Source organism: Solea solea, chromosome 10 (genome assembly GCF_958295425.1).
Source record: "Solea solea chromosome 10, fSolSol10.1, whole genome shotgun sequence".
In the NCBI taxonomy this organism is placed as follows: Eukaryota; Metazoa; Chordata; class Actinopteri; order Pleuronectiformes; family Soleidae; genus Solea; species Solea solea.
The window spans coordinates 28,218,951-28,243,576 of NC_081143.1; the positions used below are offsets into that span (position 1 = coordinate 28,218,951).

The 24,626-nt window shown below is 45.5% G+C and overlaps 6 protein-coding genes across 6 annotated transcripts; 5 read left to right on the plus strand and 1 right to left on the minus strand.

Annotated features, from left to right (window-relative positions):
- Positions 1-227: 227 nt before the first annotated feature.
- Positions 228-5,371, plus strand: acaa1 (acetyl-CoA acyltransferase 1). The gene is made up of 12 exons (XM_058640804.1): positions 228-803; positions 988-1,081; positions 1,232-1,289; positions 1,380-1,459; positions 1,630-1,672; positions 2,221-2,319; positions 2,509-2,589; positions 2,752-2,942; positions 3,022-3,201; positions 3,819-3,874; positions 3,955-4,100; positions 4,190-5,371. The coding sequence occupies exons 1-12, from the start codon at positions 618-620 to the stop codon at positions 4,263-4,265; spliced, it is 1,290 nt and encodes a 429-aa protein (XP_058496787.1). The 5' UTR covers positions 228-617; the 3' UTR covers positions 4,266-5,371.
- On the minus strand, positions 4,899-10,521 carry esf1 (ESF1, nucleolar pre-rRNA processing protein, homolog (S. cerevisiae)). The gene is made up of 14 exons (XM_058640764.1): positions 10,404-10,521; positions 9,314-9,693; positions 8,704-8,993; positions 8,381-8,494; positions 8,191-8,300; positions 7,937-8,089; positions 7,745-7,859; positions 7,500-7,659; positions 7,253-7,438; positions 7,030-7,157; positions 6,851-6,941; positions 6,237-6,328; positions 5,998-6,150; positions 4,899-5,784 (listed from the first exon to the last, which is right to left on the minus strand). Exons 2-14 carry the CDS (start codon positions 9,678-9,680, stop codon positions 5,449-5,451), a joined length of 2,295 nt encoding a protein of 764 aa, XP_058496747.1. The 5' UTR covers positions 9,681-9,693; positions 10,404-10,521; the 3' UTR covers positions 4,899-5,448.
- A 76-nt stretch (positions 10,522-10,597) lies between these two features.
- ndufaf5 (NADH:ubiquinone oxidoreductase complex assembly factor 5) lies at positions 10,598-14,243 on the plus strand. Its single transcript, XM_058640817.1, has 11 exons — positions 10,598-10,906; positions 11,524-11,564; positions 12,099-12,162; positions 12,236-12,283; positions 12,762-12,865; positions 12,932-12,971; positions 13,046-13,243; positions 13,351-13,411; positions 13,490-13,573; positions 13,953-14,035; positions 14,115-14,243. Exons 1-11 carry the CDS (start codon positions 10,685-10,687, stop codon positions 14,205-14,207), a joined length of 1,038 nt encoding a protein of 345 aa, XP_058496800.1. The 5' UTR covers positions 10,598-10,684; the 3' UTR covers positions 14,208-14,243.
- Positions 14,244-14,253: 10 nt separating this feature from the next.
- LOC131467106 (uncharacterized) lies at positions 14,254-16,580 on the plus strand. The gene is made up of 2 exons (XM_058640834.1): positions 14,254-14,790; positions 15,011-16,580. Exons 1-2 carry the CDS (start codon positions 14,736-14,738, stop codon positions 15,682-15,684), a joined length of 729 nt encoding a protein of 242 aa, XP_058496817.1. The 5' UTR covers positions 14,254-14,735; the 3' UTR covers positions 15,685-16,580.
- Positions 16,581-16,687: 107 nt separating this feature from the next.
- Positions 16,688-20,998, plus strand: LOC131467077 (dynein regulatory complex subunit 4-like). The gene is made up of 11 exons (XM_058640798.1): positions 16,688-16,819; positions 17,009-17,098; positions 18,166-18,363; positions 18,440-18,646; positions 18,723-18,777; positions 18,868-19,073; positions 19,649-19,816; positions 19,905-19,991; positions 20,069-20,281; positions 20,608-20,673; positions 20,751-20,998. Exons 1-11 carry the CDS (start codon positions 16,817-16,819, stop codon positions 20,862-20,864), a joined length of 1,407 nt encoding a protein of 468 aa, XP_058496781.1. The 5' UTR covers positions 16,688-16,816; the 3' UTR covers positions 20,865-20,998.
- Positions 20,999-21,345: 347 nt separating this feature from the next.
- On the plus strand, positions 21,346-24,208 carry ddt (D-dopachrome tautomerase). Its single transcript, XM_058640852.1, has 3 exons — positions 21,346-21,570; positions 22,453-22,628; positions 23,829-24,208. The coding sequence occupies exons 1-3, from the start codon at positions 21,463-21,465 to the stop codon at positions 23,899-23,901; spliced, it is 357 nt and encodes a 118-aa protein (XP_058496835.1). The 5' UTR covers positions 21,346-21,462; the 3' UTR covers positions 23,902-24,208.
- Positions 24,209-24,626: the final 418 nt, after the last annotated feature.

A 24,626-nucleotide genomic window follows, 5' to 3' on the forward strand; every position in this document is an offset into this window, starting at 1 on the left:
TGACAGACTGCAGGAGTGCACCAGCAGTGGGCGCTGTTGCCCCACAGGTCTGCAGTAGCTGCACGGAGCCTCATTGCAATTTCCTTCAAATCTCAGGAGAGACAAGTTGCACTGGTTTCCATGGTTACGAATGGACTGAGACGAGTTTAATGAATTCCTTGTAATTCTGCGTCACTTCGGTTTGAATACATGTGTTTTTAAACCGTTAAATATCACGTGACAAATTAAGTTCTCGCTTTTCCAGAAAACCGGAAGTAAATAGTTGTCACAAACGACCCGTTAATTTAGGGTTTTTTTCCCCGCCTGTTTGTTTATATTGAGGAGAACAACTATAGCCGAATTGGTCACTGACGGTTAGTTTCTGCTGCGCAACGGGTTTAGTGCCGATAACGGTCAATAATTCACTGTGACGGTGAAAACAAGTTAAAATCATCACGATTCTAGGTGGAGTTTGGTTCGAGACCGTTAATCTGTCACAGCAGCAGTAAAACAGAGGTGGAGCCTCTGCTCTCTGCTCTCATTGTCCCTCTTCGCTCGCCGTCGTCCTCTTGTGTTTAACTAACCCAGTGATTTGCGTCGCTTCTGCTCAATCACAACTCAGGTGTTCGATCGTCACGATGAATCGATTAAAGGTGATCTCGGGTCACGTGTGTCCCTCTGACCGCGGCCGGGACTTACGCGGGTCCGACTGCGCAGCGGGAACCGGGTCAGGCGAAGCAGCGCGAGGCAACAACCCGGAGGACGTGGTGGTGGTTCACGGTGTGAGGACTGCCATCTGCAGGGCGAAGAGAGGAGCGTTCAAGGTAACTCCTGCGTCACACCTGCGGACAGGTGCACAACACGTGGTTCACTCTGCAGAACAACTAGTTGAAGAAAATTAACTAGTTCACAGAGACAAAGTAAACGCGTTAACTTGCTGCAATTGTTAAGTTAAACACGTGTGTGACACCTGTGTGAAACACGTGACTAACCTGCAGCCTCTGACAGGACACCACACCTGACGAGCTGCTCAGCGCTGCCATGACGACGGTCGTGAAGGAGGCGGGACTGTCGCCGACATTGCTGGGAGACGTTTGTGTGGGTGAGTCTCTCTCTCTCTCTCTCTCTCTCTCTCTCTCTCTCTCTCTCTCTCTCTCTCTCACTCAATCAATCAATCACTCACTCACTCACTCACTCACTCACACACACACACAAGCTGTGTCACACGATCACATGACTCACCTGTGTCCAGGTAACGTCCTGCAGCCTGGAGCTGGAGCTCTGATGGTCCGAGTGTCTCACTTCCTCAGGTCAGAGCAAACATTATTCATTCACTCGTTCACTCTTATTCATTCACTCGTTCACTCTCAATCATTCACTGGTTTTCTGTTGTTCTTCAGTGGGTTTCCAGAGAAGGTTCCGGTCTACAGTGTGAACAGACAGTGTTCCTCAGGTCTTCAGGCTCTGTTCAACATCGCAGGTAAAACTGTTCTTTCACTCACTCACAGTCACCTGGAACTCTAACACCAGCACTGGTTCTGGCCCGTTTCCGGTTCCTGAACCGGCCGGACTGTTGAGAACCTGGACAGTTAAGAGTACTCGTGGTTCCTGGTGTGAAAGAACATCTCTGTATCTTCTGTGTTTGTGCAGGAGCCATCAGGAGTAAATCCATCGACCTCGGTCTGGCCTGTGGGTACGTATCTGTTCACGTTCCTGATGTTCCTCCACTGAAGGAACCAACATGTTCCTCCAAGAAAATCAACCCTTGCTTATGTTTGGCTGTTCCAGAACTAAAGAACTTTAAAACCTGACAGAACCACAGAAACCTCCTGAAGGACTATAAAACCACTTCAAAGACCAACAAATTTCCATAAGACCTATGTTTAAGATCTTTGGTTCTGGTTTTAAAGAACCTCCAGAACCATTTCAATATCACAACAAATCTCTGGAGAACCCATAGAACTTAAATACCCATTAAAACTCCCAAAACTGCACGTCGAATGTTCAGATTAAATCCTACAGAAGGACCAGTGGAACCAATTAGAACCTTCCACGTCCTGAAGGATGAGAACCTTCTTTAAGACTTTAGTAGAACCTTTAGAGAACATCTAAAACGCTCCCACCAACCACTGGTCCTTCCACAACAACCATGAGAAACTCCTCAGTGACGATTAGAACCTCATGAAGGAACCGAGTACTCTCGGTAACTAACGTAGTGTTCTCCATGTTTCTGTGTTCCAGCGTTGAGAGCATGTCTCTGCGGTCAATGGGGGAACCTGGAGATCTGAGCTCCCGGCTGATGGACCACGACAAGGCCAGAGACTGCATCATCCCCATGGGGTGAGAAGAACGCAAACTCTCCTGTTCATTAAAAAGCATGATGTCGTACAAGTTCACAATAAAGAAATTGTAGTACAAACTGTTCCTTTTAAAAAATGTTTAATCTACAGAAAAAATCACTTTGTTTGAATTTGTTCTGAAACGTCCGATGTTTTCTGATCGTCGTTCAACTGTTGTGTTTTTTGGCAGCATCACATCGGAAAACGTTGCAGAGCGATTCGGAATCTCCCGAGAGAAGCAGGACGCCTTCGCGCTCAGCTCTCAAAAAAAGTAAAAACTTTTTATTTCACGACAAACAGGAAGTGTAAAGAAATGTTTGTAAAAAAACAGTAATAATTTGATCCACTTCCTTTTTAAATGAACATCTATTCTTTAAATTGAAATATCGTATAACATGCACGGTGACTAACTAGGCTCCGCCCCCCGTATCAGGGCGGCACGGGCGCAGAGTGGCGGTCTTTTCGACCACGAGATTGTTCCTGTCACGACTAAATTAGTGGACGACGAAGGTCGCGAACGTCAAGTGACGGTTCGTAAAGACGACGGGATCAGAGCGGGGACGACACTGGCGGGACTTGCTAAGCTCCGCCCTGCTTTCAAACCTGACGGCAGCACCACAGCAGGTGAGTCTGTGTCGCCATGACGACGGCTGAACACAATAATTTCACTAACCTCACTCACTCACACGTGTGACGTTGTCAGGAAACTCGAGTCAGGTGAGCGACGGAGCAGCGGCCGTTCTGATTGGTCGGCGTTCTGCGGTGGAGGCTCTGGGTCTGCCGGTGCTGGGCGTCCTGAGGGGCGGAGCCGTGGTTGGCGTTCCGCCTGACGTCATGGGGATCGGACCAGCGTTCGCCATCCCAGCTGCTCTGGAACAAGCCGGTCAGTGTGTGTACCACAAAACATTAAAAATGCAAAAAAAATTGCGTAAATCGTTACAGAATCTTTTTGTTTTAGTGGCGCAACCGCGTTTTCATGTCAAACACAGTAATGTGAAAAATGTCCAAAAAACACAACTTATTTACACTTAACTGTGTCATGAAAGCAGTCCAATAAAATGCAAAAAAATATGAAAATGTTTGTCGTAAAACAAAAATATAAAACTCTTGTAGTAAAGATTTCAAAATGTCGCAAATATATCATAGAACAATAACGTGTAAGAAATGTCGTAAAACAGCACTGTGCAATTTCAAAAAAAAGTAAAGAAAAATGTCGTGAAAACGGGACCAAAATTAATTTGTTGTAAAACAAAATATAAAATCGTAATGAAGATTTATAAGTACCACAAATACATCGTACAAAATATCGTAGTTCAGACTTTTTGCGACTTCCTGAATAAACAAACAAATAAAAAAAATGGTTCATGATTTTTTTGTTTTCGCAGTGGCGTAAAAAAAATAATAAAAATGTTGACATTTGAGAAGATCGCTTCATTTAGTTATTGATTCGTGTTTATGTTAAAATATCGTAAATTGAAGTTTATCGTGTTTTATCTTCAGGTCTGAGTTTGGACGAGATTGACGTGTTTGAAATAAACGAGGCCTTCGCCAGTCAGGTGACTTTCATCTCTGTCCAATGACATTGAGGGGGCAGGGTTTAGCACACGCCGTCATGTCGTCCATCTTTGATTTTCAGGCGCTATACTGTGTGGAGAAGTTGGGGATTCCCCTGGAGAAGGTGAACCCTAACGGGGGCGCCATCGCGCTGGGTCATCCTCTGGGCTGTACCGGCGCTCGCCAGGTGGTGACACTGCTCAACGAGCTCAAACGCAGAGGCGGGAGGTTCGTGACGCTCCGATGCTAACGAGATGTCATTAACACATGTTGAACGTGGTTTTAATCAGAGTCTCCGCCCACTTTTCTGACCGCAGGAAGTACGGCGTCGTGTCCATGTGCATCGGGACCGGGATGGGAGCTGCCGCCGTCTTCGAGTACCCTGGACCATAGGGCACGCCCACAAGTCACGAGCGGGTGAAATCATTGGTTCATGAACAGAAACGATAAATTATAACAATCAGTTTATGAATAACAAATATAAAACTAAAAATATTAATTATTGTGAAAATGTCGCTGCTTTTCTTTGTAAGAAAAATCAGTCGATGATGAAAATAATCATTAGTTGATCGTAACAGCCTACCGGTCACCCGGTCGCCGTGGCAACAAAAACTAACTCTAAACACAAATTAAACAATTTTAAACTAATTCTTACAAATGTATTAAAAATCCGAAAACGCTTCCGTTCAGTGAGAACCTCGCGTTTAACTATGAACTTCACGCACTTGTGGTCAGTTTGAATTGTAGCGCCCCCTGGAGTCCACACATTCAAACTCAAAACATCGAGAAGCTTTTTCATTTTTACTGTTCGTTGGTTCGCGTCATACGGTCTCTATTGCCCCCGGTGGTCACTGATAACATGTCGCTAAATTGTTATCAATGAAAGACAAAAGTAACGTGGACAAGATTAGCCCACGAACTTGGCTACAATGTTAGCAGAAATCCCAGTTCACACTTATGTTACCGGAAACTTGCACTGCCAGCCACTGGGGGCGACACTCATGATTCCAAAGGTGTATCTGAAAACAATGTTTAAAGAATTTTATTTGCGTTAATGAAGAGAAACTCAAAGATTGTGCGATAACATTTTCATAAAGACGTAACAAAGCGACGTTCCCATCAAACACAAAGCTAATTTTTCAAACAAAGTCACATATATTTGCGACATTTGTTTGAGTTAAAGTATTTTTAACTCCATGTCGTGAACGCATGGAGAGAAGTTTTGTCGCTCAAATCAAAATCCCGCAAAAAAAGGGAAATTTGGGTCACGAAAAAGTCAATGGAAAGAAACAGCGCCCTCTACTCTCCTCGTTTGAGGAAGATATTTAAATATTCGCATATGATTTGCGCAATGATTTGTTAAAATTAGCTTCATGTTTTGTGGGAGGAGTTACGTGAACGACGTAAAAGCACGAAAGAATGTACGTTACTCTGTAACCATGACAATAGGAGTTTGTTGATTTGCTGTAAAATTAAAACATTTCAACGATTTCAACGTATTTCATGATTAAGTCTCTTTTTTTCCACACTGATGAGTCATCGGGAGAAACCGACCAATCAGAGGCCAGCGTCTCGTCTACGATAACTTTGGCTTCTTCCGATCCTGAAACTGCTGTGTTTTGTTTTTGATGGACTTGATGAGCAGAGACAGACTTGGCTCCATCGCTCTCTTTGTCGCCACGGTGACAGAGTCTCGTCCTTGCTCCGCCTCAGCCTCCGCTGTCCGTGTGGGCGTGGCCGTCTGCGTGGCGAGGCCGTCCTCCCTCCGCCGCTGCTGTTCCCCTCGTCGCCGCTGCTTCTCGACCTCGATGCTCTGCGTGGCCTTGGTCTTCTTGTAGCTCGGGTGAGACGGGTCCAGGTTGAACAGGTGAGACGAGAACATGGCCTGGAAACGAGGGTCTGCGACGTCCACCTGCACAGGTGAAGAGGACGTCATGTAAACACGTCTTTGTCTCACTGTGAGACAGGAAACACTCACTCTCCCACATCAACGCCCACCAGCTAAAATCACTGATTTTCTCTCAAAGATATGGTTCTCAGCAGCAGGGGGCGCTCTCCATACTTCATACACTTCAAAAACACTTGAACTGTCTATTAAATGAACAGGTGAGTGAGGGTCGCTTACCTGGAAGGCGTCGTCCTCCAGAGGCTCCTCCCCTTTCTTCAGCAGCTTCTTTTTCTTCTTCTTACTGAGATTCTGGCGCTCGACGATCTTGTCGTAGTTAAAGTGTTTGTGTTCGTCTGCGTCATCGTCGTCCATCAGCAGAGACATCTCAGCCTACACACACCCACACACACACACAGGTGTGAGTAACGTTCACCTGCAGCACGTTTGATGACTTTGAACTCACTGTAACCTCTGACCTTTCGTTTCTCCAGCTCCTCCTGCTCAGCTGTTGGCTCCTCTTCCTTCTTCTTCGTCGTCTTCTTCTCTTTCTTCTGTTTCTTCTTCACATCTGCAGACACATCACACATCACGGTCTCACACTCATGAAGGGGAGGGGCCACAATGACGCCCTCTGCTGGAATCACGCTGAACAGCTGAATGTAAGCTTCTGTTGTAGCTTTAACAGTTTCCTCCTATAACTCTAATTCATGTGTTCATCACATTCATCAGTAACTTTATGAACAAATAGTTTAATTCATGTGTTCATCACATTAATGCACAGATAGTGATGATAAGACATCAGTGGTGAAATGAGCGAGATGTCCTGTGGACACTTTTATACTCGTCTCTTTTACTATTGTGCTCAATGGGGAAATTGCTTTTTGGGCTCATGAGTATTTGTTGTTGCAGTACCACGAGTGGCCACCATGACAACATTGTCTTCAATGCAGAGGGGGCGGAGCTACATTCAGTTCTTATAATGCATCCATGAGCTTGAGCCTCTGAGCTGCTGCTGCTTCCACCCGATTGGCTGACTGGACGGAGGCGTGTCCTGTTGTGATGTCACGTTTTCAAACGAAGTCAGACTCACCTGTGTCTCTGAGTTCATCTGCGAAGAAAGGGTCACTGAGGTCGACGCCCACAGGAAGTTCATCATCGCTGAGGTCGTCATCTGCAGCTTCCTGTGACACATACACCATGAGTCAGCGATATCACCGTGAGCCTGAGCCTGCGTCGGCACCATGACTCGGCACTCTGGTGTCTCCTCACCTTAGTTCTCTTAGTTTTCTTCTGCTTCCTTCGCTCCTTCTTCTTCTCCAGAAACCCCTCCCACGGCGTCAGCTGATCCCGCCCCTCCAGCTTCTTCTTCACCAGCTGCTCTGTCGTCTCCTTCAGCCCTACACACACACACAAACACACACAGAATCACTGTGTTGTGATGTCATCGTGGGTCATGTGATGTGTGTTTCATGTGGAGGGGGGCGGGGCCTACCTGGCACCCATGTGATCTCCATCTCCATGTCTTTATCTTGCTGCTGCTGCTTCTCTTTGTCGTGGATTCCTCTCAGAAGCTCTCTGTACTTAAACATCTGCTCCTCACTCTTCGTCTTCTTCTCCTCCTCCTCCTCATCCTCCTCATCCCGTGTCTCCATGGAGACGCCCTCTTGTCTCTGTCCAGCTGTGAAAACGATGAGTCAGTGTGACTGTTGAGAGAACAGCGTGATGATGTCACATCTCACCTTCTTCTTGGTCTCGGGTCACCTGCTCTTCATCCTCCTCTTCCTCACTGGACGAGGCCAGATAGGCCTTGAAGTCCATCTGCAGCAGCTCGTCCTTGTTGAACTTCCTGTTGAGGGCGGTCACGCGCTCGTGGTCGGTCTCGTCCCACGTCAGCTCAACCTGAAGACGTAGATTTTATTACGTGTCTAAAAAAGACCCTGAACGTAAACACGTGTGAGCGGTGCTGGTGGCAGTGACCTCTGACCTTTGAGGTGGCGGTGGCAGACGAGGTGAAGAGTTTGGGCGTGTAGGTGCTCAGGTTAACGTCTGTGGCCACGTCTGTGGGTTCGTCAGTGAACGTGACGTCGTCGGGGATGAACCTGTTCAAACAGACCACGACAAGTTTAACCAATCACAGCCGCTCACGGCACCGCTGTGGGTGTGGCCTGGTGCGTACCGCAGGTCCAGCACGGAGCAGCTGCTCTCGTACTCGTAGCCGTCACACTCCTCGTAGATCTTCGTCGCCGTGACGACAGAGTCACACTCCACCACAGCATAGAAGTACTTCAGACGCTTAAACTGGTAATCACGCTTTTTCTCCCTGTACGTCCTGCAGAGAGAGAGGGGGAGGAGTCAAAACTGAAGACAGTGTGTGTGTGTGTGCGTGCGTGCGTGCGTGCGTGCGTGCGTGCGTGCGTGCGTGCGCGTTACTTGTCCTCCTCAGTGTCCTCCTCAGAGTCTTCAGGTAGAACCTTCAGCTCCACGGGTCCCCGCGTCTCCTCCGTCTTCAGTCTCTCTTTCCCGAACTCTGACGGGTAAATCTGGACAACGATACACAGAATGCACAGCAGTGTCTCTTACATAAACATCGTCAGTGTAAAGTGTTTTACTGTGTCCTTACCTTGACGGAGAGAACAGCGCCTCCTTTAGGTGAGAAGGAGTTACAGAGGGCGAGCAAGTCTCTGGCCTTCATTCTGTCCCAGTCCATGTTACACACAGCAAGACGAGCCGAGACCTGAAAGACAGACAGACAGTCAGACCAGCTGAGACCAGACAGACAGACAGACAGACCAGCCGAGACCTGACAGACAGACAGACTAGCCGAGACCTGACAGACAGACAGACCAGCCGAGACCTGACAGACAGACAGACAGACAGACCAGCTGATACCTGACAGACAGACAGACCAGCTGAGACCTGACAGACAGACAGACTCCGCCTTACCTCCTCACCCCTCTGAGCGTCCTTACACAGCTCGCCCCAGTCGTGCTGGATCTCCTCCTCCTCCTTCCTCAGAAGGGCGCTCACGTCGTCGTCGTCGTCGTCTTCGTCTGAACTCGTATCCACGTTTCCTTTCCCTCTGGCCAGATCCGGCCCACTGTCACTGTCACTGTCCTCCTCTGAGTCCAGTTCAGACTCCCCATCCTCCCTCTCTGATCCACTTCCTGTTTCACTCTCCTCCTCTTCCTCATCATCATCGTCGTCCTCCTCCTCCGTCTGCTTCAGCTCATCATCTACAAGAGAAGAAATCAGCCGACAGACAACTCAGTGATTTTAACATCACACACACACGAGTTGTTGATCCACTGCTGCCTCAGTGACACAAAGTGACCACACGAGGCAGCAGAGGACCAGCAGCTCCTGTGTTTTCTCTCTGAGGTTTGGTGTGGGAGAGTGAGTGGTTTTTCAGCTTCTTAAATGTGAATAGTTTCTTTGCGCATAAAACAAAGAAATCTTCGAAATTGTTTGACAAACAATGATTTAATGTTTTATTTTAAATGGACTATCGATTAACCAGCATTCATGTCACAGATGAATGAATGAATCTCCTCACCGCTGTCTTCATCGCTGCTCTCTGCTGTTTTCTCTTTCTTCTCGTCTTTCACCACCTCCTCCTCCTTCTTCTTCTTCTTCTTCACCTCCTTCTCCTCGTCCTCAGAGTTGTCCTCAGAGTCAGACAGTTTGTAGAAACGTCTCAGGTTGTCGGTGGACGTGTGGTTGATGGGACGTCCTCGTTTATCCACCGTGTACGTCACCTTGAAGCTTTTGTCGTGGAACATGGACTGGAAGCGTTTGTCGATCTTGACTTTGCGTTCCCGCTCTGGCATTTCCCAGAAACGTGGGTCCTTCTGCACGCGCAGGAAACGCTGGTCATCGCCGCCGCCGTCACCACCGCGCGGCTTCTTCTTCTGAGACGACATGGTGAAGAAGATCCTACACACACACACACACACACACACACACACACACACACACAGGTTTCTGAGTCTCATCTCATTCAACTGTGACAGAAACACTTCTTCATATGATTACAAATATTTTATTAATCCATTTCATTCTTACGCTAACTTTCCATGGAATTGTAAACTGAAGTGTATGAATATTTCAAAGTGGAAACTTTGAAATATTACTTTACTACTTTTATAAAGGACGAATCAGGTTTGAAAGTTTCTTAAAGAAATCATTTTGGTTTGTGGACAAAAACCAGACATTTGAGATCATCATCATTTCTTTCAGATGATCAATTAATCAACCAAATAACCGAAATATTCATCGTTTTAGAAATGAACCGTTCATTATTGTCGTTTATGATGAACTGGTTTGTACTGATAATACTGATTATACAGCGACAATAAAGCATTAACACACGTAAGTTTCTAAATCATTTAAATATTGTTTCTGTGAAGTTTTGTGAAATCTTTTAGAACCAGGTTCTACAGAGATAGAGCAGCATTTGATATTATGGGATGAGATCGTGAACAGTCGTAAATCATGTTGTTGTTTTTCATCACAGGTAAAAACAAAATGTCGAACTTCCGGTTGCTCGGGTGGCGGAGTGTGGTCACGCGCCTGTGCGCGTGGATTTCTCAGTTAAACACTAAGTGAACGTGAATATTTGGATATATTTAAAAACATAAACTCACCGTTTATTTCCTCGCGAAGCTGCTGCTACTGCTGCTGCACGTGCTTACCCGGCATGCAACGCTGCCGTGACCTCTCTGGTTTGTTCCCGCCCCTTTGTCGCGACGGGAAGCGACGTGAGACAAACGGAGCGAGGCTCGCGCTCATAGCTCGCGCTGCTGTGACCGTGATCCACTTCCATGTTTTCCTCTGTGAATCCAGCTCCACGTCTTCTCTCCTGCTCTGACGTCAGTTCAAAAACAGGAAGTGTGTGTGTGTGACCTGCAACAGCAGTAGCAGCAAAATGATGAACATCAGCAGAAGAAGTCCACTCTTCCTCCTCCTGCTCTCTTCTTCCTCCTCCGGCTCCTGGATCCGCAGCTCCGGCTCCTGCTGCGGACTCCAGTCCGGGTCCAGGAGACTAATATCCGGCATGAAGGTGTTCGACAGGAGGATGAAGAGGAGACAGAGGAGCTGGTCAGCACGTCAGGAGGACACTGAACTGTACGACTACCTGAGGGACGAGGTACTGACACACACACAAACACACACACACACACACACACACACACAGTGAGACATACACAGACACACACACAGAGAGACATACACAGACACACACACAGAGAGACATACACAGAGACATACACAGACACACACACTCACACAGAGACACACACACACAGAGAGACATACACAGACACACACTCAGACACAGACACACACACACACACACACACACACAGAGAGACATACACAGACACACACACAGAGAGACACACAGAGACATACACAGACACTCACACAGAGACACACACACACAGAGAGACATACACAGACACACACTCAGACACAGACACACACACACACACACACACACAGAGAGACATACACAGACACACGCACACAGAGAGACACACACAGACACACACAGAGACACACACAGACACACACACACTCACAGACTAATTTAATTTAAATAAAAGTCCACATTTTAAAACATTTATTTTATAATTAAAGTGTCATACATTACATTATACATTATTTATTTATATTGAAGCATTATGTTTTTAACAATTATCACAATAACATGAATGTTTGTTGTCCCGTCGTTGCCATGGTAACGTTGTTCTCTGTTCGTAGGTTGGCAGTCGTTTGGCCGATCGGGTCCACGACATCGCTCGGTGAGTCCGTTCATTCGTACAAACACGATAGTCGCACTTCTGTGGGATTAGTTGTACGTTGTTGATTATTTATCCGCAAACATGTTGCTGGAATGTTTGTGTGAGAAAAATACCGTGTAGCGCATTGTTAGCAAAAGGGTCTTGTATTGCTAACACTTACTAACAGTAGTTAGCGTGTTATACTTTTTTATCCGTCAAACTCGAGATGTCATGACATCACAGTTCCGATGAAAGTCCACCTCGTTAGTTCTTCTGCAACAAAACATTTGAGTAAAAGCCCAATTTTTTTTATAAGTCTACTTTAAAAAAAAATTTAATTCCAATTTTTTTAATTTTACATTAAAAAAATGTGGAATTTTAATTTTCCACATTATTTTTATAAAGGTCGGGGTTTTTTTATAAAAGGGTTCTATCTTAGGCCCCGCCCTCTTCTGCCATCTCATTCCTTTGTGTTGATTTGATGACAAACTCATGTATATGTGATTTTGTTTATTTACTTGTATCAAAGTATTTATTATTTGTTTATTTCCTCAGGACGTTTCCTCTGGCGCTGGACGTCGGCGGCGGAAAGAATCACATCACACAACATTTAAGCAACGTGTGTGACTGTGTGTCTGTGTGTGTGTCTGTGTGAGTGTGTGTATGTTGAACCTTGTGTTTGTGTTTTTCAGGACGTAGTGGAGCGTCTGTTTCTCACTGACGTCTCAGAGGAAACTCTGGTGAGTGTCTTCAGTCTCTCAGGATGTTAGCAGTTACCAGTTAGCATGACTGACGTGTGTATGTAGTTTTGGTCCTGACAAGCTGCCATAGCTTCACGTGTGTGTGTGTGTGTGTAGTTTTGGTCCTGACGAGCTGCCGTAGTTTCACATGCTTGTGTGTGTGTGTGTAGTTTTGGTCCTGACGAGCTGCCGTAGATTCACATGCTTGTGTGTGTGTGTAGTTTTGGTCCTGACGAGCTGCCGTAGATTCACGTGCGTGTGTGTGTGTGTGTGTGTAGTTTTGGTCCTGACGAGCTGCCGTAGATTCACGTGCTTGTGTGTGTGTGTGTGTGTGTGTAGTTTTGGTCCTGACGAGCTGCCGTAGATTCACGTGCGTGTGTGTGTTTGTGTGTGTGTGTGTGTGTGTAGTTTTGGTCCTGATGAGCTGCTGTAGCTTCATGTGTGAACGAGTTCCTTTCTTTTGTTTGTTTTTCTGCAGAAGCGGCGCCGACGCGGCGAGATTGCGACCCACTGCGTCGTGGCGGACGAAGAGTTTCTGCCGTTCAAAGAAAACACGTTCGACCTGGTTGTGAGCAGCTTGAGGTGAGGACACTGTGGTTCTGTTTCCTGGCGTCGACATGTTTTTTACGTGACTTTGTTCTGTTTCAGTCTGCACTGGACCAACGACCTCCCTGCAGCGCTGACGCAGGTGACGCACACACTTTTAAACGCACAGTTCAGGGTTTGTCTGTCATGTGCTCATGTTTGACTCCTCCCCCTCAGATCCAGCAGGTGTTGAAGCCAGATGGCGTGTTCATCGGGGCTATGGTGGGCGGAGACTCACTGTACGAGCTCAGGTGTTCACTTCAGCTCGCTGAGACTGAGAGGGAGGGGGGCTTCTCCCCCCACGTGTCACCCTACACTGCTGTCACTGACCTGGGAAACCTGCTGAGTCATGCTGGCTTCAACATGCTGACTGTGGTGAGAGACACACACACACACACACACACACACACACACACATAGAGCACCTGAACGCGTCGTCTGTTGTTTCCAGTGTCACTAACTCAAAGCTGTGTCTCTTCCAGGACGTTGACGATGTTCAGGTTCATTATCCTGGAATCTTTGAAGTCATGACGGATCTTCAAGGTAACAGCTGCTCGCTCAGTGTCAGAGGCTCCGCCCCCTTTGCTTTAGCATCTCACTGTTTTCTCTCCATCTTTGCAGGAATGGCTGAAAGTAACTGTGCGTGGAACAGGAGGGCGCTGTTACACAGAGACACCTTGTTAGCCGCCGCCGCCGTTTATAAAGGTCAGAGACTCACAGAGACACACAAAACCAACACAAAGACGCACAAAACAACACAGACACACAAAACCAACACATAAAACCAACACAAAGACGCACAAAACCAACACAGACACATAAAACCAACACAAAGACGCACAAAAACAACACAAAGACACACAAAAACAATACAAAGACACACAATCACAACACGGACGCACAAAACCATGACAAAGACACAAAACCACGACAAAGACACAAAACCACAACAAAGACAAAAAACCCTCAAATACGATCACATGATCAGTCTGTGACGTCGCAGAATGCGTGAACATAAAATGTCACATTGTTCCTTTAATCTCAGTGGAGCTGCTGTGTGTGTGTGTGTGTGTGTGTGTTGCAGAGATGTACGGGAATGATGACGGCTCTGTTCCCGTCACCTTTCAGATCCTCTACATGATCGGCTGGAAGCCTCATGAGTCGCAGGTACGACACTACAGTAAATGTACGGCGCCCTCTGCAGGACAATGATGTTAGCGCTAAACGTTTGTTTGTGTTTCCTCAGGCCAAACCAGCAAAGCGAGGCTCCGCCTCCACGTCCTTCGCAGATTTGTCAAAGATCAACAAGCCAATCAGAAAAGACGACGCTGACTTGTAGCATTCTTTCGAATAAAGAAGAACAGTTGGTGGGAAACGATGAGTCATGGTTTCCTTTCACTGCTGTGTCACACAAACACACCTGTGCTGTTTATGTTCACTGACCAATCACAGGACAGTTCAGAGGGAGAGAGAGGGCGACGTCACATTTTCTCACGATGTCACAAGTTGACGTTAGTTAATGCAAATTATGCAAACTTGTGTCGTTCCATCCCAGAACATTAGAAGAAGATGAGACTCAACAACAAACCGTTGCTATAGCAACCACGACAGCCTCAGAGTAAACTAAGGAAAAAGAATCTGTGATCGTAATGTCCTATAGTTATCCACCAGGGGGCGACAGGAACATTCGTCATGTTCCCATTTATAACGCTAACACTTCCTTTATAAATTTTAGAAAAAACGACAAAGAGACTCAAACAGTGACAAAGAGAAGTGATGTCATGGAAAGACATCACTTCTCTTTGACACTGAGTCACGGTGTCATTTCCTCTGATTTCCTGTGATGTCCTAATAACAGACTGCAGACATGTTTGTCTTCGTCTGTCTTCTCTCAGCCGGACTCGCCCGCCTCGTATTCACTGGTGAGGAAATGTTTGTGAAACTTCTTCAAATCCTTTTTCCATTTCTTTCTGTCGTGATTTGACGTGATGTTACATAACTTAAAAAAACGTACGATGACGTAGTTCTAATTTCAGCTATGAATAAAAAAGGCGATATCGCTGACTCAGTCTGAGTCTGAACTCCAGATGTTTGAATGTGGAGATAAACATTGTCTTCAGCGCTTTACTTCTGACTCTACAGATGATCGGACAGTGACGGTGCTGCAGGATGGAGACGCCGCGCTGCTCTGTCCTCACGGGGCAGGATACGCGTCGTGGAGTCGCCTCATCAACGGGAATCACGTGACTCTCGCCTCCATCGCTAACGGCCGCGTGGACGTCCGAGACAAGCGCTGCAATCTGTCGACAGACAACACTCTGGTCGTCCACGGCGTCCGGCGCTCGGACACCGGCTGGTTTTTCTGTAACATGAAACGAGCAGCGTATCTGGAGGTGACCACGGATCCCAACTTGGCCGCCACCAACGCACCGGGGACCGACGGGAACACAGCGGGCGCAGGACGCCTTCCGTCAGACGCATGGAAGGTCGTTGTGGGCGTGGCCATCGGTGCTGTTCTGATACTGCTGGTCGTGTTGATTCTGAGACTGTGGCCAGACTGGAGGGCGGGGACAAACACCAGCAGGGGCGGAGCTCAAGCTGAGGTCATCTACGAGGAGGTGGAGTACGGCGGCGTACAGCCAGGGACTGAACCCGGAGTCCAGAGTCAGTATTACAGCTCGATCGTCACTGAGACGCCTGCGCTCAGCGACCTGTACAGCGTCGTGGTCAACAAGAGGAGAACTACAGGTCGCCACGGTGACGAGTGCGTGTACTCACTCGCCCACAATCCTCCACAGACGGGAAGCAGCCAATGAGAGGTCGTCTAACGTCTGCACTCACAAGGACACGCCCAAGCTTCTACGAAAACATCGCTCCATCACCATGAACGCTGTCGCACCGTGCGTCGACAACTTTACAGAGTCTGAGTTTGAATGTGTGAATGGATGAATGGATGAATGGATGAACGGATGGCTGACATATGATGTCCATGTCTATGTTAAACAGAAGTAACGATCATTTCTTTTTCTGTTTGTCTGTTATAACTGCTATAACTGCTACTGCTACTAGATAGATAAATAGATACTTTATTCATCTCACAGAGAAATTCATTACTACTACTACTGCTATTACTATTACTGCTACTGCTACTGCTATTACTACTACTGCTACTGCTATTACTACTACTACTACTGCTATTACTATTACTGCTACTGCTATTACTACTACTACTACTGCTATTACTATTACTGCTACTGCTATTACTACTACTACTACTGCTATTACTACTACTACTACTGCTATTACTATTACTGCTACTGCTATTACTACTACTACTACTGCTATTACTATTACTGCTACTGCTATTACTACTACTACTACTGCTATTACTATTACTGCTACTGCTACTATTGCTATTACTACTACTGCTACTATTGCTATTACTACTACTACTGCTACTATTGCTATTACTGCTATTACTACTACTGCTACTATTGCTATTACTACTACTGCTACTATTGCTATTACTGCTATTACTACTACTTCTACTTCTATTTCTACTACTGCTATTACTACTACTACTACTACCCCTGCTATTGATACTGCTACTACTATTGATACTACTGCTATTGATACGACTACTGCTACACTAGTGTAATGCAGTGTTTTATTGTTTGTTTGATTTTTAATAAAGTTTGAATTTTCATGGCCAGTTTTTCTTTCTTTTTTTTTGATCTTGTGGGACTTCCTGCTTAAATAAAGGTGAATTCACTTTATTTAACGAACAATCATCACTTCATAAACTGTATTAACTTGAATGAGAGCGAATGATCATAAACACTTTGATCTGTGATCGTTTCACTGTGACTGGCGCTCACGTGACGTGCGTTTCCATAGCAGCGCTTGTTGTGTAGCTAACAGTTAGCCAGGTTTAGCTGCTATCTGAAGATGGTGAGTAACGTCACGCTTTCACGCGACTTTTACCGTTTTAATACTTTCTCGGTACCGCGTTAATGTTGGTGAGCACAGTTAGCATGTGTTAGCTTAGCGTCAGCGGGGGCCACGGAGCGCGGTGTTAGTGTGTGTTAGCTTACGGTGTTAGCATGTGTTAGCTTTATTAAAGTTCGTGTTTGTTTCCAGGGCCCAAAGAGTCAACGACAGGCGGCGGGAAAAGGGAAGAAGTCCGCGGTGGTGGACGGTCTGTCCACAGAGGACATGTCCAAGGACCAGGTAAAAAATTACATGTAATTGACATGTAATGTGAGCGCTACTCACATTACATGAGCAGCGCTAACCATGCTAACCCTGCTAACGCTGCTAACCTGGAGAGACTCTAGTGAAACAGTCACATGATGTGACGTCAGTTTCTAATAAAACATTATAAACAAGATAAACTACTAGGTTTTTCTTCAGGTTTTTCTCCAGATTTCTTCTTCAGGTTTTATCTAGATTTCTTCTTCTGGGGTTTCTTCAGGTTTTACTTCAGGTTCTTGTTAATGTTTTTCTTCAGGTTTTTCTTCAGGTTCTTCTTCATGTTCTTCTTCTGGTTCTTCTTCATGTTCTTCTTCAGGTTCTTCTTTATGTTCTTCTGGTTCTTCTTCAGGTTTCTTCTTCATGTTCTTCTTCTGGTTCTTCTTCATGTTCTTCTGGTTCTTCTTCAGGTTCTTCTTCATGTTCTTCTTCTGGTTCTTCTTTATGTTCTTCTTCAGGGTTTTTTTCAGGTTTCTTCTTCAGGTTATTCTTCATGTTCTTCTTCTGGTTTTTCTTCAGGTTTCTTCTAAAGGTGCTTCTTCATGTTTCTTCTTCAGGTTCTTCTTCAGGTTTCTTCTTCAGGTTCTTCTTCATGTTCTTCTTCTGGTTGGTCTTCAGGTTCTTCTTCACATTCTTCTTCTAGTTTTTCTTCAGGGTTTTCTTCAGGTTTTCTTCAGGTTTTTCTTCTGGTTCTTCTTCAGGTTTTTCTTCAGGTTCTTCTTCACATTCTTCTTCTAGTTTTTCTTCAGGTTTTTCTTCAGGTTTTCTTCAGGTTTTTCTTCTGGTTCTTCTTCTGGTTCTTCTTCAGGTTCTTCTTCACATTCTTCTTCTAGTTTTTCTTCAGGTTTTTCTTCAGGTTTTTCTTCAGGTTTTCTTCAGGTTTTTCTTCAGGTTTTCTTCAGGTTTTTCTTCTGGTTCTTCTTCAGGTTTTTCTTCAGGTTAAAACAAACAACCACTGCAGTGTTTTTCTGCAGGAGAAAAGTAACTTAATACATACGTACTTGAATACCTGATGCTGAGGCGTCTGACCTTTGACCTTACGGCAGCTGGAGGAGCACATCATCCGCCTGCGGGAGGAGCTGGAGCGTGAGCGCGAAGAGAGGAGCTACTTCCAGCTGGAGCGCGACAAGATGCAAGCATTCTGGGAAACGAGCCGCAGAGAGCTGGAGCGGGCGAGAGACATGCTGAGACACAGGGAGAGAGAGAGGGAGGAGGCTGAGGAGCGCCACCGTGTGGAGATCAATGTGAGCTGTCAAAATTATACCAACAATAATGATAGCTGATCAGAGGATACTGATGTCATGTGACTGTGACGTTCAGGTGTACAAACAGAAGCTGAAACACGTTCTCTCCGAGCACCACGTCACGATCTCCGAGCTAAAGATAGACGCCGCCGCCGCCGCCGCTCTGACCCACGACCGGCACACGGAGTCTGAGCTCGGGCTCCGTGAGCTCGTTCAGAACCAGCAGGCAGACGCCAGAGACAAACGATGCCACGACCAGAACTCCATCAAAGAAGTGAAACTGGTGAGGCCACGCCCACTGCCACTCCTCTGTCCGGTTTGTCTCCGTATTTACTTCAGTGTCTCTCCTCTGTCCACAGAAACACAAGGTGGCGCTGCTGGAGCTGACCAACGACTACGATCGCAGACTCGCGGGTGAGTGTTTTGATTTTCATGTGAGTCGTGCTTTTATTTTGACATTCAGCAGTTTGGTAAAGAGCTGAACTTTTGTTTCCACGGCGACAGAAATCGAGGTCAAATATCACAAGAAGATGCAGCTGATGGTGGACACGGAGGGAAAGAGGCGGAGGGCAGAGGTCAGCGAGGTGGAGGACAGGATGAACGCTCGCATCGTGGCACTGATGGACGAGCATGAGCGAGCGCTGCGAGGAGTGGAGGAGTATTACTCCGCCCTCCAGACCAAAGCGTTGGCAGATGAGAAGACACTGAAGGTGAGAGACTCACTCTCCCACACCAAAGTCAACAGAGAAAATCAGTGATTTTAACATCACACACACAGGAGTTGTCGATCCACTGCTGCCTCTATCACTAAGTTCAAATGTCTGATTTTGTTTAATTTAGACTTAACTCTGTGACACAAAGTGACCACACGAGGCAGCAGAGGACCAGCAGCTCCTGTGTGCTGTGATGTTAAAATCACTGATTTTATCTATGGGCTTTGGTGTGAGAGAGTGAGTGGTTTACAAACTTCAGTTTCCTGTCTCACAGTGAGATAAAGGCGTGAACATGTGACGTAGATATCGCAGACTTAAACTGACGTAGATTTTATGACACAAATCTTTTGTTAAGATCTGTTTTTCACTGAGACTGAGCCTCTGTGACTCAGCAGCAGGGGGCGCTCACAGTCTTTCTGTCACGCTACGGTTTGGAATGGTAAAGTCGTGGGTCAGGCTGGGGCGTGGCCTGTGACTTTGGTGGGTGGAGCCAGTCCAGGCGGAGGCTGGTTATTTTTAATAACATTCCTAATGGAAACAGTGTTTAATGAGTTGTGTTTGTGTGTGTCCAGGAGGAGGCAGCAGAGGTGCAGAAGCAGCTGTCTGCAGTTAACAGCGCTCTGTCAGCAGCGCAGCAGCAGAACAAACGGCTCCGGGGTTCGCTGCAAGAAACACAACACAATCTGTCCCAACTCCAGCGACAGCTGCGCGACCACAAGCAGGCCGGGGACGACATGGTGGTGCGTTCACCACAAATGAGCTTGTGTCTGAATGAAAACTTTATTGTACTGAATGTAAACTAACAAACAGCTGGTGTGTGTCCCACAGAAGAACAGTGCTCGACTGAAGGTCGCTGAGAAGGAGTTGAGGGACTTGAAGGTGGAGCGTGAGCTGCTGCTGCAGGCGTTTGAGCAGGTAACGCGGCGCTGGCGCATCAGCCCGTGACCTTACGGCCTGAGGTGGCGCTGATGTGAGTGTGTCGGTGTCGGCAGGTTCAGCAGGAACGCAACGAGCTGCTGAAGAAACATACGGACACCATCGTGGAGCTGCAGCAGAGGAGCGGGCTGAAGGAGCTGCTGCTGCAGAAGAAGTTGGAGGCTCTGACACAGACAGTGGAGAAGAACGAGGCTCAACTGTGCGCCGCGTTGTCTGCCACCGCTGCCACGGACCAGAACTCAGGCTGCAGAGCCGCCCACAAACTGGAGGTGAGACATGCTCCTGTCCTGACCTGACAGAACATTCAGGTCAGGAAACTTTCTGTCAGGTCAGGAAACTTTCTGTCATGTTATATGAAAACGCTCTGTCGTATGAAAACGCTCCATCGTATGAAAACGCTCCATCGTATGAAAACGCTCCATTATATAAAAACGCTCCATTATATGAAAACGCTCCGTTGTATGAAAACGTTCCGTCATATAAAAAAACGCTCCATTATATGAAAACGCTCCGCCGTATGAAAATGCTCCATTATATGAAAACGTTCTCTTTGTTCTTTTTGATTGACATCTGTGTGTTTCACTTCCTCTCGTAGGAAATCTTGGCGTCTAAACATGTCGCACTCGGCACCGTGCAGGAGGATCTGTCTCGAGAACGTCAGGTGAGTGCTTGTGAACTTGTGTGATTGACGCAAGCTTGTGCAGCAGTGATGACATCACTTCCTGTGATGACCCACAGGAGTACGATCGCCTGGTGCTCAGCTGCACGCAGACGCTCAACGCTCTCAACGTCCCGCGTCACGACTTCCCCTCCGCCAAGCAGATCCTGAACGAGCCGACGCCCACTCGCTGAGCCGACCAATCGTCTGCCGCCCCACGACAGCGGCTCATGGTCCAGATCCAGCACACACACTCATTTCAGGGTCTGGATCCTCAGTGAGAAACATCACTTTAATATGAACTTCATCACAAAACCAATAAATTATCACAAAAATCACTCAATTCTTCTTCTATTATTTCTACAACTCTGTTTAAACATAAACTTTATTTTACATCACATTTGTATAAATATAGCAAATTTATGGGATGTTTTGTTCGATTAGAGCAAACAGTCTGATTCAGGACTTTGAACTGTAGAGGGCAGTGTTGAGACGTCTCACAGCAGCACTGTCTGTCTTGTCCTCACACACACACTCGCACATACACACACACTAATTCAGGTTAATAATTAAACTTGTAGTTTTTTTTTGGGGGGGGGGGTTCCAAAGAAAGAGGCTGCGGTTTAACCTCCGGGGCAGGAGATGGCGCTAATGTGTCTCACGCGCAGGAAACAACCGCGTTTGACCCGCACACTCACTCCAGTCTGTGGTTTAGTGAGAAGTTTGTGAACTGATCGTCGACCTTCATCAGTGTCAGAGGAGAAGAAGAAGAAGAAGAAGAAGAAGAAGAAGATGCCTCTGGTGCAGTTACAGACGAACTTACCGGCCTCCGTGTTTTCGGAGGATTTCCTGCTGAAGTTTAGCGGCTGCCTCGCGGCTTCTCTGGGGAAACCTGCCGATGTGAGTGTGTGTGTGTGTGTGTGTGTGTGTAGGCCATTTTTGATCAGAGAACAGTCTTCTGGAATTAAACACTTAGTGTTTAATTCTTACTGTACTTACTGTAGTTAAAATCTACGGAAGCGTATTGCTGCCACACAAAACGATATCACGAATCATACGAGAAACTATCTCGCTAGTTTCTCGTTATAACGTAATACTGACCACCCCACCTTTTTTTGAATGTGTGGCAGCAATACGCTGCTGTAAACATCTGATCTGAAAAATCAGTTTTTTTTTTAATATTGTGCCTACACAGTATGTGCATATATGTATGTATGTATATATATATATATATATATATATATATATATGTATATATATATATATATAATATATATATGAACATATACATTCTGTATATATATGTATACATACAGTATATATTCAATTCAATTTTATTTGTATAGCGCCAAATCATAATGATCTCAGGTGTCTGTACATAGACAACATCATAGAGAGCAGAGAAACCCAACAGTTCACACGATGAGCAAACACTAGGGGGCGCTGCAGAGAAAAAACTCTCTTTTAACAGAAGAAGAAATCTCTGACAGAACCAGACTCAGAGATGTGCAGCATCTGCCTCGACCGGTTGGGGTGAAAGGAAAAAACAGGAGACAGAGGAAAGAGACCAGGAGCACATACACAACAATTGTGTCAAGTATACATACTGTATATGTATATGTATACAGTATATAGTATATACACATTTCCATCAATGTCACCTCCAGGGCTCCGTATATAAAAAAAATGTTGGTAATGCATATTACATTTTTGTAAAGAAATGGCTATAAAAATCTGACTGCAACGACATGATGTTTGTGTGTGTGTGTGTGTGTGTGTCAGAGGATGAACTTGGCGGTGACCCCTGCGCTGCCCCTGCTGGTGGCCGGCTCCTGCTCGCCCTGTGTGATGCTCACCGTCTCTGCCATCGGTGCGACCGACACCGCCGACAAGAACAAGGAGCACAGCGCCAACATCTTTGACTTCCTGACCTCACAACTGAGTCTGAGTGAAGACAGGTGAGTCTGCAGGTAACCTGTTCTACCAGCAGGTGTCACCACAGATCACTGACTCTTTCTGTGGGAACTGCTGAGTGACTGTGGGTTACCTGGTTATGTACCTGGTCAGTTATTGTTAGTTATCTAGGTTATCTGGTCACTTACCTGGTCAGATATATCTGGGTTATCTGGTCACTTACCTGGTCAGTTATATCTGGGTTATCTGGTTATTTACCTGGTCGGTTACCTGGTCAGTTATCTAGTTATTTTACCTGGTCAGTTATATCTGGGTTATCTGGTTATTTACCTGGTCGGTTACCTGGTCAGTTATCTAGTTATTTTACCTGGTCAGTTACCTGGGTTGTCTGGTTATTTACCTGGTCAGTTATCTAGTTATTTACCGGGTTGGTTACCTGGTCAGTTATCTAGTTATTTACCTGGTCAGTTATCTGGGTTATCTGGTTATTTACCTGGTCAGTTATCTGGTTATTTACCTGGTAAATGATCTGGTTATTAACCTGGTAAATGATCTGGTTATTAACCTAGTCAGTTATCTGGGTTATCTGGTCATTTACTTGGTCAGTTATCTGGTTAGTTATCTGGTTATTTACCTGGGCAGTTATCTGGTCAGTTATCTGGTTAAATATCTGATTAGTAACCTGGTCAGTTATCTGGTTGTTTACCTGGTAAATTATCTGGTTATTAACCTGGTCAGTTATCTGGTTATTTACCTGGTCAGTTATCTTGTTATCTGGTTATTTACCTGGTCAGTTATCTTGTTATCTGGTTATTTACCTGGTAAATGATCTGGTTATTAAACTGGTCAGTTATCTGGTCAGTTATCTAGTCATTTACCTGGTCAGTTATCTTGTTATCTGGTCAGTTATCTTGTTATCTGGTTATTTACCTGGTCAGTTATCTTGTTATCTGGTCAGTTACCTGGTCAGTTATCTTGTTATCTGGTTATTTACCTGGTCAGTTATCTGGTTATTTACCTGGTCAGTTATCTTGTTATCTGGTCAGTTATCTTGTTATCTGGTTATTTACCTGGTCAGTTATCTTGTTATCTGGTTATTTACCTGGTCAGTTATCTTGTTATCTGGTTATTTACCTGGTCAGTTATCTTGTTATCTGGTCAGTTATGTGGTCAGTTACCTGATCAGTTATCTGTTCAGTTAGTAACTAACCCTGACATAAACCTGTTCCCTCTGTCATCGACAGGATCATCGTCCAGTTTAACGAGCTGCAGCCTCACCAGGTCGGGAAGAAGAGGACAGTGATGACGTTTTTATGAAGGACGTTGTTGTCTCTGACGCAGCTCACGTGAAAAACTCACGTCAAACTCACGTCAAACTCATGTTTAATCACACGTGGAAGTGAAGTCACTTTAAAGACGCTAACTGTACGAAATAATTTAGAGACAACAAATGATTGCTGTCATTAGCTGTCGGGGTTTTTATAATAATAAAAACAATTGATTATAATATAGCTGCTTTTTAAGAATAGTGAATAATGAATGAATTGTTGCCACATTCCTGAAACGTCTTCAGTGTTTGACAAAGGTCAAATAAATAAAGTCGTTATATTTCAAGTCCAAATAATGTTTTCTGTGTTTATCTTCAGAATATTTAAATGTTGTCGTGAACTCATCCTTTACATTGAAGTTTAATATTTTCATGAGTAATTTGTTAAACACAGTTATTTAGACTGGATTAACAGGTTAGTTTTAATATAATCATCTGGAAAGGAAGTTGACAATAAAGCACCTGATGTGCTGTTGAGTGCCACCTGCTGGTCGGTGAGTGAGATGAGAGATATTAAACTGTAACATGAAAGTGTGAGTGAAAAAAACTGCTCGATAAATAAACATGAACATTAAAGCTCAACAATAATGTTGTAAAGGTTTACACAGTGTATCTTTAAACTATGTTTCCCTGAACCTGTGATGATAAAAATCACCTTTGATCTCTGTGTGTAAATGTCCAAATACAAAGAGAATCCTAACCCTTCCTTGAAGAT